The sequence below is a fragment of the Ipomoea nil genome, unplaced genomic scaffold (assembly GCF_001879475.1).
Source record: "Ipomoea nil cultivar Tokyo-kokei standard unplaced genomic scaffold, Asagao_1.1 scaffold1617, whole genome shotgun sequence".
Lineage (NCBI taxonomy): Eukaryota > Viridiplantae > Streptophyta > Magnoliopsida > Solanales > Convolvulaceae > Ipomoea > Ipomoea nil.
In genome coordinates, this window is record NW_017618045.1 from 300,711 (window position 1) to 316,139 (window position 15,429).

At 33.9% G+C, this 15,429-nt stretch overlaps 1 protein-coding gene and 1 long non-coding RNA gene across 6 annotated transcripts in view; one reads left to right on the forward strand and one right to left on the reverse strand.

The window, feature by feature from the left end:
• Positions 1–13,893, forward strand: part of LOC109191135 (serine/threonine-protein kinase ATM) — a 55,224-nt gene extending 41,331 nt beyond the window's left edge. For all 5 annotated transcript variants that reach the window (XM_019341712.1, XM_019341713.1, XM_019341714.1 and 2 more), the window contains 30 exons: positions 280–582; positions 666–781; positions 1,317–1,383; positions 1,480–1,554; positions 1,702–1,821; positions 2,044–2,208; positions 2,280–2,378; positions 3,625–3,776; positions 3,920–4,121; positions 4,241–4,288; positions 4,427–4,510; positions 4,879–4,962; positions 6,173–6,253; positions 6,431–6,520; positions 6,652–6,714; positions 6,896–7,036; positions 7,132–7,188; positions 7,303–7,362; positions 8,235–8,329; positions 8,419–8,527; positions 9,092–9,181; positions 10,130–10,209; positions 10,276–10,354; positions 11,178–11,224; positions 11,308–11,407; positions 12,262–12,393; positions 12,504–12,638; positions 12,725–12,790; positions 13,098–13,244; positions 13,651–13,893. In XM_019341712.1, coding sequence (XP_019197257.1) covers positions 280–582; positions 666–781; positions 1,317–1,383; positions 1,480–1,554; positions 1,702–1,821; positions 2,044–2,208; positions 2,280–2,378; positions 3,625–3,776; positions 3,920–4,121; positions 4,241–4,288; positions 4,427–4,510; positions 4,879–4,962; positions 6,173–6,253; positions 6,431–6,520; positions 6,652–6,714; positions 6,896–7,036; positions 7,132–7,188; positions 7,303–7,362; positions 8,235–8,329; positions 8,419–8,527; positions 9,092–9,181; positions 10,130–10,209; positions 10,276–10,354; positions 11,178–11,224; positions 11,308–11,407; positions 12,262–12,393; positions 12,504–12,638; positions 12,725–12,790; positions 13,098–13,244; positions 13,651–13,728 — 3,165 coding nt within the window. In that variant the 3' untranslated portion in view covers positions 13,729–13,893. The remainder of the gene's footprint in view (positions 1–279; positions 583–665; positions 782–1,316; positions 1,384–1,479; positions 1,555–1,701; positions 1,822–2,043; positions 2,209–2,279; positions 2,379–3,624; positions 3,777–3,919; positions 4,122–4,240; positions 4,289–4,426; positions 4,511–4,878; positions 4,963–6,172; positions 6,254–6,430; positions 6,521–6,651; positions 6,715–6,895; positions 7,037–7,131; positions 7,189–7,302; positions 7,363–8,234; positions 8,330–8,418; positions 8,528–9,091; positions 9,182–10,129; positions 10,210–10,275; positions 10,355–11,177; positions 11,225–11,307; positions 11,408–12,261; positions 12,394–12,503; positions 12,639–12,724; positions 12,791–13,097; positions 13,245–13,650) is intronic.
• LOC109191139 overlaps positions 1–15,429 on the reverse strand; it is a 20,518-nt gene continuing 5,089 nt past the window's right edge. Inside the window, exons 2-3 of the long non-coding RNA XR_002055897.1 lie at positions 9,854–9,856; positions 1–47 (exon numbers count right to left, since the gene is read on the reverse strand). This is a non-coding gene — a long non-coding RNA (uncharacterized LOC109191139). The remainder of the gene's footprint in view (positions 48–9,853; positions 9,857–15,429) is intronic.

Sequence of the window (15,429 nt, forward strand, 5' to 3'; positions counted from 1 at the left end):
TGTTAGAATCTAAAATTGGGCCTAGGTCACTCAACTAGGCTATAATGCTCATGGGCCAAACCACATTAAGAGACTGAATCCTAGTCTAACCCATGACCTTATAAACCCTCTTATTTTTCAATGTGGGGCTCTTAACAATAACATGTGTCAATTGTTCAGAAGTTAAAAGTCTTTCAGTGTGCATAATGCTTTTATGAATATCTCCAATGTTTGGTTTTCAGTTCAGCTTTCTTCATTCCAGTTTTGACCGTTATTTTCCCTTTACTTTGTTTTTGGCAGTTATCCTCTCAAATTCTTACCTGTGAACATGAAGGGAATTGGAGCAAGGCCCTTGAGTACTATGATTTACAAATTAGATCTGAACCAGCAGGGCAGATGGAGCATCTTTCAGCTAAAAATTCTCAATCAGCATTTCATACATATTCTTCCAGATCAGATGAGTCAATGCGAAAGCAACCCCTTAAAGGATTGATTCGATCATTGCAGCAAATTGGTTGTACTCACCTGTTGGATGTGTGTTGCCAGTGGTTGACTTCTCAGAAAGGCCAGTTTGAACATGATCCAGAATTTACTGAGTTGCAGGTTTCCTAACATTTTCTTCTACTGGTCACTTGCTTACATGATGTTATAGTTCACTTTTTAAGTTCTTTGTCAACTATATGTAGTACGAAGCTGCTTGGCGCGCAGGAAATTGGGATTTCTCACTACTCTATGGTGGATCGAATACCTTCCCTTCAGTTCAAGACACCAAAGGTGATCATTTCAATGAAAATTTGCACAGGTATATTCATATAAACTTCTGCTCAAGAATTGTTCACTTGGTGCTTGAAATTCTCTCTTTGTACTAGAACAAGAAGTTTTTATACTTGTGCAGTTCTAATCTTAGAACTGCCTTTAGATGCAATTTTCATAGGAGGCTTTCCAAATTAATATTCCAAATGATCTGAGCAAGGAGCATCCATTAGTTCCAGCTAGCATTTAGGTGCATGATAACTATGGGATTATGTATTACTAGGAGATTCTCTAACATCACTGACCTTGTTAATATATTGGCACATTAGGTTAACAAAAATATTAGATTATGGGTCCCTCATTTTGCCTAAAACCGCCAGTCCTGTCTTAAGATATAAATTTCAAGCGTCCTGTAAAGCACTGTGACACTTAATTTTACAAGATAATTGCTAATTTACATAAAATCTAAATTAGAAAACCTGTGAACGAAATATATCGCACAAGGAAAAACTTCACACGCAAACATGCTATACATGTTATATATGATTTTGTCAATGTTATACAATGTCCCGTATGTGATACAGCTGTTTGAGGGCATTACAAGAAGGGGATTTTGGTGAATTTCACACTAAACTGAGGGACTCAAAACAGGTACTTTTTGTTTTCTATCTGTTGGTGTTGGCTGTTAATGGACAGCCATACCCTAGTAATTTCTTGTTTTGAAGCTAATCCTTGACTTTTATTTAGGAGCTTCTGCTTTCTATCTATCGAGCAAGTGAGGAGAGCACCAAATACATTTATCTAGCAATAGTTAAAATTCAGGTATCAAATTTTCTGAACTGGGGATGCCTTGGTTTATATTTTATCAGTAGGTGCTTAAGGTTTCTAGTTATCCAGAAATGCTCTTGTAAAACTGAAGATCTCAATACAAAATTCTTCATAAAGTTATTCTGGTGTGTTTTCAAGCAGATAATTTATCATCTTGGGATGGCATGGGATCTGCGTTGGCCTTCATCAAGTAAAAATCTTGATTCTTCCTCAGAGATGAAGACTTTGATATCTGAACCTGTAGTCCCATCAAGCAGCCAGGTATATTAAGTTCATTGCACTTTCTCCTTAGTTTTGTGATTTGCAGCACTCAGGACTCATCTTATCCTGTAGCGATAGTGTGCAGTGATTCTTTGTAGTCTCATTTCTTATAAAGCAGATTCTGATTTGGTATATGTGTGTGTGTGTGTGCGTGTGTGTGTATTGGTTGTTGTAGTTAGATCATGCTTTTCTGACCACTGAATTTGAATTGGACTGATTCAGTTATCATGGCTAGTTAAGGATTCAACTCACACTTTGAAACAAGCACAATTGCACATGGATTTGTTGGAACCATTTATAGCATTTCGAAGAGTTTTACTTCAGATTCTGAAATGTACAAACTGTACTGTACAACATCTATTGGAATCTGCATCTACACTTCGTAAGGTGATCTATTCTGCTAATTATCATTTACTTTGGATTGTTTCAGTTGCCTGAATTGTTCTCGTTATCCACAGGGCTCGAGGTTTTCTCAGGCTACTTCGCTTTTGCATGAATTTAAGAGTTTTTGTGCTGAAATGGGAGAAGAAAATTCTAACCTTTATTGGCTTGGACGGGTGTGTATAAAGTTTTCTTTAAATCAATTGTATAGGGTATTGTTTGAGGATTTTACTGCTCAGTTCTCCTACACTGATGACAATTTATCCTCTTCCTAATTGTGGGCTCTTCTAAACTACTCCATCAAAGAAACAACCTTGGCCACTTGCTTCTAGTTTTGAAAATACAGTCTGAAGGCCCTGAAGTGTGTCCTAGATCTTATTGTTACCCTATAATATAAATATGCATTTTGAATCAGCATGCGATGGATGCAGGATGTCTTGCACCATATTATTCATTTAATCGGATAGTGACTGAAAAATTTGTTCTAACAAATCAAATTAAGGCTTGAAGAGAACATCTCTAAAATATCCTTACTTTATGACCAATCAAAACTAGGGCTCCTATATGTGCAATTGGAACTACAAGATCTTCAATGTTTCTACTGTTATGAAACAGACTTTTTTCTTTGTCTGTCTCTCTTTTTCTCTCTCTCACGAAGACTGACAAAGGCTCCAAAAGTTAAGGATTGAGTTCCAAATGGTGCTCTATTGTTTGCATATTTGATGTAGTTTATTTAAATAGCTATTAGTGGATTAATAGATAATGATTGGTAGGATATGTTTTTCATTTTCCTCTGACATCGCTGTAGCTCTAGAAAGTAAAAAACTAAAATTCTATTACATCCTAGAAGAGAAATAAAGTTTTCAGGACATAGAGATTGTGAGACACAAGTTTTTGCCTTCCTATGTAAATTGCTCAGGAGAGTCAATCTTTGCCCTCAAAACACTTTGTTGAGCACATTTATCTCAAATGTCAACATTTTTAAAGATTTAGCATGCATAGGATTCCTCATAAACCCTCAACTGAGAAGAAGTGCTGTGAAAATGTACAATGAAGTCCTGACTTTACTTCAGTACCTGCTAAACTCACATCTGGGATCTGACTTCTCTCATTCAATGAAAATTTACTTTTCCAAATTCCAAAGTTCAAGATTTCCTTAGTTTCTTGATGTTTGCATGAGTAAATACATGGAATGATTTTTGAATTTAGTTAACTACTTTGAATGTTGCAATCTGTTGGTAAAGTTTTCTGGTAGTTTATTTTTCCTTTTTGGTTTCTACTTATGGATCCTTTGGTTCCTATTATTTAAATTTAAAAAAAAAATTTACTTGCCAATTTCCATATAACTAGTTTGGCCCGGTTTGTTGGATATATTTCTGCAATGGAGAAGAAAACTGCTGCTAATATTTCATTTGTTCCCAGCTTGAAGAGGCTAAGCTTCTGCGTGCTCAAGGTCAGCATCAAGCAGCCATCAACCTTGCAAAGTATATTGCGCAGAATTACCAGTTTAATGTGGATGCATCTGATGTCTTCCGCTTAATAGGAAAGTGGCTAGCAGAAACCCGTTCAAGCAAGTTAGTAGTACATAATGATTGTGACATAGTATATATATCACACTTCTATATCTAAGTTTCAAACCCTTGACAATGATCCATGAATGTCAATGTATGGTACTGTATATTTTACTGTTTTCTCATTATGGAAAATGGTTTTACAGTTCAAGGACTATATTAGAGAAATACCTTAAACATGCTGTTAATCTTGCTGAGGATTGCATGACAAAAGATAAGGAGTCCATGGCAAAGAGGAGTCAAATGCGTTTCCATCTTGCTCATTATGCAGATGCTCTATTTCGCAGTTATGAAGATAGACTGAATTCCAGTGAGTGGCAAGCAGCAATGCGGCTAAGAAAACACAAGGTATGCTGAGTGTCACCCATTTAACGAGAAAAATGAACCAAAATGTGGAGGAAGCCAACATAGGCTAGGAGTGTGGGAGAGTAGTAGATTTATGCTAATTTCTGTCTCTACATTTTCAGAAAAAGGAGCTAGAAGCACTGGCTAGGCGACTGAAAACTTCATCAAAGGTAAGTTAATACAGAGTATCACTTTACTATTTCTGTTTACTTGTTTGCAATTTCCCACAGGATGGACTTTCTAAAACAAGGATTATAATTTATTAATTTACTTTCAATATATGATTTCTCTCTACTGTTTTCCCCTAGGGAGAAAAGGTTGACTACTCAATGAAGATACAAGAATTACAAAAGCAACTTGCAATGGACAAAGAAGAGGCTGCAAAGTTGCAGGTAAGAGATGATGGAAGTTCTTCAAAAGTTCACAATCATTAACATTTTCACTCCATAGCAGAGCAAATTTTATGAGCTTCCTCTTCATATTTATTGTGGAGGATTGTATGTAAATTCATGTCATTTACTTAACTGCTTGGAACTTCAGATTTTTCCCCATCCCTTTTACAACAGGTGATGGTTATCACAGTTCCAATAATGTTTACTTGGTATTCAATCTATTTTACATTTTTACATTACAACGAGTTCAATTTGATGCCATATTTGGATTAAGTTCATTCTGAAGTGATTATGACTTGGTTATCATGATTCATGAAAATATACTCAGGTGTAATTTTATAACTGAAAATATTTCCTTGACTAAACAGGAAGACAGGGATAACTTTCTAAACACAGCACTGGATGAATATAAACGATGTCTAGTCATTGGAGATAAATATGATGTCAGAGTGGTAAGTACTTGTGTGTTCTCCTTCATAAATTATACTTTAGAGATTCTGATATTTGGTTCCTTAAAAATTTTAATTTCCAGTAAGTTGGGAAAACTTCATAAATCATACTTTAGAGTTTCTTTCATAAGGGCGTTCAATTTTGGTATTACTGACAGTGTGCCATATCTATTCCCCAAAGGTGTTCATTTTTGACACTGTTATATTTTATTTGCCAAAGTCATTCATTGTTCTTTTCATCGTTATGGGCTTCCCTTCATTGCTCTGTGCCCTATCACTATGGGTCATATATATTCCTGTATCCCTTTGTTGCTTCTGCTCAGTTTCACCTCTACTGTTTAAAGCCTTTTTAGTGTTTGTCCTAGCGTGTTTGTGTTGCCATGTTAATGATGTTATTTTGAGGTTGTTTGTGTTTAGCTCCATCCTTGGTGCTTTTATCTTCATTCCCAAGGGTTGTGTATAAATGTTGTCTTCCAAAGCCATCTGACATTGTTATCCTCTAGCCACATTCTTTTTTTTTTTTTTTTTTTTTTTTTTTGGTAGTTTCAAGTTAGGTGGAGTGTTTGTTTTAATTCAAGCTTGGAACTTTTAGATGTTTCAGCATAAGGGGGCATGTTGAAAATAGGAAACCTTAGTCCTATTCTTAGTAGTAGTGGCTTAGCCCAATGTTCCTATATATATAGGAGCTCTATACAGTTAAATACAAAGAAAAACAATTTATTGTAATTTATAATTATTAATACAATCCTATTTTTTCTCTAGTCACTCTTTCTTTGGTTTCTCACATATTTTTCTTCTGCCTAATTGGTGGGTGGTTGTTATTCACCACTTACCAAACCTTTGAATCTCTCAATTTCAACAAAATGAAGTAGTCCTGTAGGAGATGGTGAAGGGGAAAGAGTACAATGGATCTTACTGATACTATCTGCACAAAGCAAAAATTATTCATTTTGTAATCCAACACAAAAATGTTTGTACGAGTGCATTTATTGTGAAATTGATAATCTTATGAGTAGTATATAGCATGGCAAAGTAAATATTATGTGAAATAAGTTATTTTTTATTGTTCAGTTTGGGAAGGAGGTTAACTATGCACATTTTAAACATTGCTGCTTTTGTGAGATAGAAATTTCTCAGGGTACTTGTTACACACATCACTGTTCTTTGTTTGTATGGGGGATTGCTAGAATATTGACTTGCTTGTGTTGTCCAGGTATTTCGTCTTGTTTCATTGTGGTTTAATTTATCAACTAGATCAATTGTTGTTGATAGCATGCTTAGCACAACTAATGAGGTATGCTTTCATATTTATTATTTAATCTATTGATTAATTAATTGATTAATAGCTTTTGTTAGTGACTCTTCTTTGTGGCATCCTGCTCAAAAGCTGTATGCTTTATATTTCATAAGTTGTCTTGTCATTTAACATGGTTCAATGGTTCATCATCAATATTAGCAATTACTTTTTCAGGTTCAGTCTTATAAGTTTGTACCATTGGTTTACCAAATCGCTTCAAGGATGGGTAATACAAAAGATGGTCATGGGCCACAAAGCTTTCAGGTATGAATATAAGCTACCTGAATCTTCATTCTTCTCATGGCATGAAGATACAAATTAGAGTAAATTATGTTTTGGTCATTTTATGAGAAACCAATCTGGCTAATTGGATATTATGCCTTACATTTGTGTAGTTTGCATTGGTTTCTCTGGTGAAGAAATTGGCTATTGACCATCCATATCATACAATATTCCAGGTACATAAGTTGGGGGGATGCATTTTCATCCAGGGTATTTACTTAGGCATATTGTTCAAGTAGTAAATTTCTTGTTAATGAATCTGGTATATTGTTTGCACCAAGTAAATTTTTGAATTTCCTATGGCCATCTTTTCTTCAGTCATCCTCTATCTAAAGTTTGTCCCTTTTATGCTTTTAGCTGCTAGCTTTGGCAAATGGTGACCGCATTAAAGATAAGCAGCGCAGTAAAAATTCCTTTGTGGTTGATATCGACAAAAAAGTTGCAGCGGAGAATCTCTTGAAGGAGTTATCTTCTTACCATGGAGCAATCCTTAGACAGGTATAGGGCTCATTCGCATTTTGTTTATGTGAGTTACTTACACTTTTTCTTGTATTTCTGTTTGTCATGAATTGGCTACTTTTTCCTTGGAACAGATGAAGCAAATGGTTGAAATTTACATTAAACTTGCTGAATTGGAAACAAAGAGAGAGGTAAACCATTGCCTGTAATGTATTTTCTTTTTGAAATGTTCTCACCTTTACCTTTCTTCTTCAAACCCTAGCAGGTTATCATTCTTCAACTATTTATTGCATTTTGTTTAGCAGGATACTAACAAAAAGGTCACTCTACCAAGAGATATCCGCAGTGTCCGAGAGCTTGAACTTGTAAGTTCCTTATCTTTCCTCTTGCTTTTGTGAGTATTGAACCACTCCTTCCCAATAGAAGTACTGATAACCGTATTCTCCCTGAAATAAAAGTCTCCCCAGCTGCTTGATGTGGCTCTTCTATGTCCCTTGTCAAAGCAACATATAATAGGGAGAAAGAAAAAGAGAGTTGGAGAAGATATGTTTAACAGAACAAATCAGTCATACAAATAGATGAGACTCTATTTTTATGCTGACTAGAATGTTAGGAAAGCAAGTATGAAGCATTAAAACCTGTCTCACAGAAAAAAATAAAGAATGAATAAATACTCCCAATAAATTAATACTATATTGGGATGTCCAACAAAATTTTCCCGTTCAATAAATTCACAACTTCATTACCCAAAATATCCTTTTAAGTAAAAATTTAAAATAATATATTGCTCATTCATTTAATGTGGGCAAAATTGTTAATATATCACTTAATGCATTAAATATACTCTCTTAAATCTTTGTGTGTCTGGTCAAAGTGGATTATTTTTTCTGGATAGAGGGAGTGTTAAAAAAGAGAGGGAAGGGATGAAAGGGTTTTAGGGAACAGTGACTGAGATAATCCTATCATTATACTTGTTGAGAAATTAGGAAAACCAGTATGAGCACATTATAACACTTCTCAATTAAGATATTTGTCTAGAAATAGAATTATTTCTGTTATAATCTATGTACATTCACTTACATACCTAAGTTAATACTCCATAGAATATTCTTTTCGTACTTTAGGTGTATTTTCTCTTATTGAATCTGTCTTATGGTGGGTGACGGCCCGTTTTCCCCCTGACGGACCACCTCATGATTTCTATCAGACTATTAAAGTTGAAAATATGGAATTTCAGGTTCCTGTCATAACAGCCAATGTTCCTATAGACCCTAGTTGTCTGTACAGTGAGGGGTCCTTTCCTCATTTCAAAGGATTGACAGATTCAGTCACGTATGTTTTTGCTATATCATATCCATTCACTTTCAGATCGATGACTTGTTTATAGCCATACCAACTCACTAGCTCTGTTTTTGTGGCAGTATAATGAATGGTATAAATGCTCCAAAAGTAGTTGTATGCCTGGGCTCCGATGGAAACAAGTACAGACAACTGGCAAAATCTGGCAATGATGATCTGAGACAGGATGCTGTAAGCGTTACTGGCCTTTTTTTAATTGAATTGTTTGTCTGTAACACAGTGGGTATCCAATGTTACATTTATATTTTCATTTTGTGTTTGCCTATGGATGAAATAATAATCATATGGATAAGATGTGACAATTTGGAAAACATATTCTCCATTAGTAGGTTAAGGATTGTTGAAATATAGAAACTAGAAACCCTAGTGCAGCTCTAGTTTTAAACTAATCCATTAGTTAGGCCCATTATATTCCTATATAACCATGCCTAAACTTCCTATTTTATATGCAATCTATTATTTTTTTATACAATAATATATTCTTTCTTTCTTTCATTTTTTTTATACTTTGCTTCCACCTAATTGGTAGGTAGTCGCCACCCATCTAGCATTTCAATCCCTCAATTTCAACAATAATTTCTAAATATCTACTTCAATAATGTGCTTTTAGAGCCATCCATCCTTTGCAAATCTTAATTATTTATTATGCTATTCATTATGCCTGTAAATTTTGGTTCATTTTTTCATGTATTAGATATTGAATCATTCATTGAAATGTTCGAAAATAACATGCAGGTGATGGAACAGTTCTTTGGTTTAGTTAATACTTTCTTGCAGAACCATCGAGACACCTGGAAAAGGAGACTGAGAATTCGTACATACAAGGTAATATGTTGATTTGAAGAGGATAAGCATTACCATTTGTTGTTAGATACTTCAAATAAACCTTTCGGAAATGGGGAAAAAAAGATCTTAACATTGTGTTTACCATTACAATCTTGAGGAAAATTATATCATATCATATCATATAAGTGTATTTAGTGTTGAATAATGTAGAAGAATGAAAAGATTCATAGTATTCAGTCAAAAGAACTGTACAGACATCTACTATTTATACAGGAATAAGCTATATTAACCTAATGGGCCCATTCCTAAAAGGGCCTAGGGTTTCAATTAGAATAAAATTTACCCAAGCATTTACTTTTCCTTGAGTACTATATTATGAATAGCATAAACTTCAATATAGTCTTGATCTACCGTTTCACCAGATTTCTGAGTAAATATTAGTACCCTTCAGTTGTTTAATTTTCAATAATTAACTGATATTGGCTTATGATTACTCAAAATTGTGTGTGTGTGTGTGGGTTTCTTCTTGTTTTTTTTTTTTTTTTTTAATGTTGCTGTAGCAGTAAAACTTTCTCTCTTAAACAAGCCAATAAAGTGAAGTATTACCATTATAACATCGGTGAAGCTTGACATAGGACCACTGACTGATTAAACATTTTGACTTTTAGGAAAACATTTTCCATGGAATTTGACTTCCATCCAACCAAACACCCCCTTATAGTGAAAAGCTCTTTTTAACCCAACCAGAAATCATATGCATATATTTTCAACATAGGTCATAGACCATTCCTTTTCGTGGATGAAGCATCTCAATGCAGCTGATTACTTATGGACAAGCTATTGTACGACCTTACAACAGCATGCCCATTTTTTTTTTTGTTAATAAATCATGTGAATAAAACATTAAATTTATAAAATGTATACTTACAATTATGCATGCATTACTTTCTTCTTCTTCTGCCACTCAATTTTCTGCTTGTGATACAGGTTGTTCCTTTCACTCCGAGTGCTGGTGTTCTTGAATGGGTGAATGGCACAGTTCCTCTTGGTGAATACCTTATAGGGAGGTCAGTACATCTACCTGAATAATTAATACAAACCAGTTGGATACTGAACTTATTTACATTCTTTAGCACAAGAGACGGAGGTGCCCATGGACGCTATGGAGTGGGAGACTGGACATTTCTTAAATGTCGACAGTACATGGTTACGGCAAGTGCCATTTTTTTGTACTTTCCTTTAATGTTTTATTGGCTTGTTAATTTGTTATCTTGTTTAGTGAATCCCTGCTATCAGCTTCTTATTAGTGTACCTAAACTAGCTTTCATTGTTTTACTTCCCTTTTGTTTATACATTATGTGCACATATAAAATTTGTATGTAAGAGCAAATCTCTTTTTGGTTGGGTGGGGGGGGGGGGGGGGTGGCGGAGGGGCAGGGATTATGAAAGTTAAGAATCCAGTCTAGCTTTAAGGTTTTGTCCCTTTGGATTTTTAAATTTAGGTCTTATATGTGCTTTAGGTGACATATTTTATGAGAGGCCCTACTGCCAGACTTTTCAAACCCTCAAGTACGACACTATTATTACAAGGAAATGAGACTTTTAGTATCCAATTTATATCTGTGGTGTAAACTTAATTCCTTAGTAGGGAACACATTTTTTAGTGTAATTACCATTCTGACACATTTTTTAGTGTAATTACCATTCTGCTCTTGCTTTAAAACATTTTTTTACTATCTGTCTATGAGGGGCTACATTTGCAACTGTTAACTGCTGTACAATTCCAGTGGAATGTGTATGCTTATCTACGAGATTGCATGTTCTAAGCTATGGATTAGTGGAGAAGGAACATGCTTTAAAAAAAAAAAAAAAAAAAAAAAAAAAACACTTTCCATATATTAATTGAAGTATATTTTATTCCTGTTGATTAAGTTACATCTAAATAAAATGTCTGTGTGCAATCAACAAATTTTATCTGATATTTCTTTGTTTAAAAATAATGAATATGGTATCTAATAGTCTCTGTTGTGTGTAGGAGCATGACAAGCGCAAGGCTTTCCAAGAAGTTTGTGACAATTATAGGTCTATTAATTTTTTTCAAACATACTATGCCTTTGAGATTTCAAGTGCACTTTTTTAAACAGCATAAATTATGTTTGGTTTAGGCCTGTCATGCATCACTTTTTCTTGGAGAGATTTTTACATCCAGCTGATTGGTTTGAAAAGAGGTTGGCTTATACGAGAAGTGTGGCAGCTAGTTCAATGGTGAGTTTGCTACATCATAGACTGAATAGTTTGCAAAGGGTCGCAGAATATCATCAAATCATAAATTTTAGCTTCCTATTCTCAGAGAAGCAAATGCATAATATCTCCTTAAATGCAACTCTTAACCTAGTATATGCGTTTTAATCACACAGAACAAAAAAGACTTGGACAAGTAAGAAATAAAGTCATTTGGGGTGAGGCTATCCTTTAAAGAAAAATAAATTACATAATATCTACTCCTTATGTCTGGCATGCCAAATCATCTTTAAATCTGAAAGTGGAATTATATGAAAAGTTTCACAACCATTTGCCCATATGGATGCCAACTCCCCCTTAGAAATTGTTTGGATAATAGTAAATTACTCCGTATTAACACAACCAACAAAAGTAAAGCAAGGATGAGGAACGCAATATTTTACATGGTTTAACAATTTGTCTGTGACTCTGTCTACAGTCACACTAGGGTTTCTTTTTACTAGTGCTCAGAAGAGGAAGACCATGTTGATATGATCACTTATGACTAGAGTGGAAGGAAGACGATGACCAAATTTAACTTGCAGCAATGTTATTAAAACGATACTCTTATTATTTGTGCTCAACTGCAACAAGTGATGTTGGAACCTGACATTGTTAATCAGAGCTTAAGTGTTTTGATTCCTTCATGAGTCAACTTTACCATTGGCACAGTTTACCCCATCTGATAAATCCCATCCTTGCACCCAAAAGACTGTTCATTATCACTTTTGCAGCTTCTGTGTTAACTGAAACTTCAGTGTTGATAGGATGAAATCTGTTTTTCATAGTAAGGGTGCTATTTTCTTTCTTATTTCTTCCCTTTTATATTTGGCTCTCAGGTGGGTTACATTGTTGGACTGGGAGATCGACATTTGATGAACATCCTCGTTGATCAAACTACTGCAGAAGTTGTTCACATAGATCTTGGCGTTGCATTTGAGCAAGGCCTTATGCTTAAAACACCTGAGAGGGTTTGTCTATTTCATCTTTAATAGTTCTCATTTCTGTTAATATTGTCGCTCACTCATTCTTTTATTTTCTTCAGCTGTTTTTAGAAACTAATCTATAATATCTCCTGTAGGTACCCTTCAGGCTTACTAGGGACATAATAGACGGTATGGGCATAACTGGAGTGGAAGGGGTCTTCAGAAGATGCTGTGAAGAAACACTTTCTGTAATGCGGACAAATAAAGAGGCACTGCTAACCATTGTTGAGGTGCAATAATTATTTTACATACTCTTGCATTCAGAAAGGGGGTTAGAATACTTTGGCATATCCGAAACTGATGACTTTTACTGCAGGTCTTCATCCATGATCCTTTGTACAAGTGGGCTCTGTCCCCTCTAAAGGCCTTGCAACGCCAGAAGGTATATTAGTAATTTTACTCCCTATTTCTACTCTGCATATATGCAGCTGTTATGAATCTACATAACTGAGGAAGGGCATTTTGGACTGAATGTGGTCAATCTAAGAAAGTCATCAAATTAATAGTCAATGATTAAAAGTAAAAATGCCACTATAGGTGAGGGAACAAAAGTGGTATTGACTCTATTAGAAGTTAAAACTTTGATTTTTTCTAACATTAAGTTACATCCACATACTAATCTACTAAAAACCTGAATTGCACCAAATACTAATAATAATAATAATAATAATAATGCCGGTTTCTCTTAGGACATTGATGAAGATTTGGAGACTAGTTTGGAGGGCTCACAGGAAGATGAATATGAAGGGAACAAAGATGCTGCAAGGGCCTTGATGCGTGTTAAACAAAAATTAGATGGATACGAGGAAGGTGAATTAAGAAGTGTGCATGGTCAGGTAATATTGTAACCTCTAGCATGCATTTAATCAGCTCACCATGATAAACTACTCTTGAATCTTTTACCTTCTCTTCAATTTTAAATGATCTACTCATCTATTTGATAACTTCCTGGGATTAGAAACATTTCCTTCAAATTTTAACGAATATGAATGTAGCCTATATTTGCAAGTCAAATAGTTTATGTAGTTATGCAATCAATTAATGACTAATACAATCTGCTAATTGTTTAACAGCTAATTGCCAAAGATCTTTGTGGAAAGTAAAGGAAAAAGATTGCCAAAATGCCATATTAAGTAATTTAGTTGAAAGATGTTTGGGAATCTCATGCTATTTGATTTTCATATGCATATCTAATGTTTCTTGCAGATTTACCGGTTAAATTAGATTTTTACATGTGTTTAGGTACAACAACTTATACAAGATGCAACCGATCCAGATCGTTTGTGTCACATGTTTCCTGGATGGGGAGCCTGGTTGTGATTTGTGAATGAAGCTCCTACTCCAATTCCCTTTTATGTATATTTGTGAATGTTCATGTTCCTGATCTTGAGTGTATAGAAATGCGAATACTGAAATGTATAACATTGAGATATATATCATTCTCTTTGATCAAAATGGTGAGTATATGTACATCCTTGGGTACATATTTTACCTCAGTTAAGTATTAGGAAACCCCATTCACAAATTGAAGGACTCTCTTGTACTTGAGATTTTGGTACATTTTCATAATTTGTTCACAGAACTCACCATTGCCCTTAGAAAAATGTTAATACTACAGTATAACTCAATCCTTAGTTTTTTTTTTTTGTTTTAAATATATATTTTAACATTGAGTATTAATATTGAACATATATTTTTGTGTATCCCCATATAAAATACTAGTACTATTTATGCAATCCATTAAGTCCACGTATATATAGTGATATTGACAAAGTTTTTTTTCTTAGCCATATTTCTTACCATTGACATAGTTTTACATGGGAAAAAATGTATTTTTAATGGTGTAATGGTTTATATCTTTTAGTTATTACAAAATGCACAATTAACTTTACAAAAAGTTTCATCTTTGTTCATCAAACAACAAAGTCATAAATCTTCTTTAGCAAAAAAAAAAAAAAGATACGGAGTACAATTTTTAACAAAAGTATATACTATTCGATAAGTCAAATTGAAACAAAGAGTCATAATTCTATTGCTCAATGGATACTTTTGTTTTTGTTTTTGTTTTTGTTTTTGTTTTTTTTTTTTTGTTTTTTTGTTTTTTTTTTTGTAAAGTCAAGAATGCATTTTGCAACTATTTATTTAAAGATAAAAATTCAAACAACTAAAACTAAATATATGAGGGTATAAAAACACATTTTTCTCTTTTACATAATTAAGTTGTGATAGTCTACCACGTCACCTTATTTGCTAAAATATTTCAAAATAAAACTTTTGACTAAATAATATTTTTTTAAATATATCTTGATATTATATAGTCATGTGATATTTTTATTAAAAAAATAAGAAATAATGGTTAAATTAGCCACTAAGCTATACATGAAAATATAATTGGACCATTAGATAAAAAAAAAGTGCAATAAACTCATCAAACAACTTTTTGGTTTGGCTTATTGAAGCCAATAAGATGAAAATTGAAAAGTTACTTGGAGTAGATTTTTTAAATCAACTTATTGCATTTTCTTTTTAGAAGTACAATTTAGCGTTTGTTAGGAACAACTGTAATTAGATTTTGATGATACCGAAAGTTATAAAAATTGTAGTCCTCAATTTATTTACTATTTTGAACTTATGAATATTCAGCCTCTTTGAATAGTTCCGAGTTGTTAGTACAATAACTCGAAGAGTTATCTATCGAACAGTCAACTCAGCTAACAAGTGAAGAGTTCAAGTAGACAAGGAACTACGAAGAGTCAAAGAGTCGAAGAGTATATTTGAAGACCGAAATGTTGCATTGGGCGAAGAGTGGAAGGGTCAATCTTATCAAGTAGTAAGAGACTTGTAATATGTCGAATAGTAAGGATAACTATTCGAACGAAAGATTATAAAACTTAAGGTTCGAAGCGGTAACTCGAAAGGTAAGAGTTAATCACTCAGATGAACTGGTCAAGACATTCTTTGAGCAAATAGTTTGAAACCTTAAAAGTTATGAAGCTTTATGCGAAGTGTTACTACTACAAA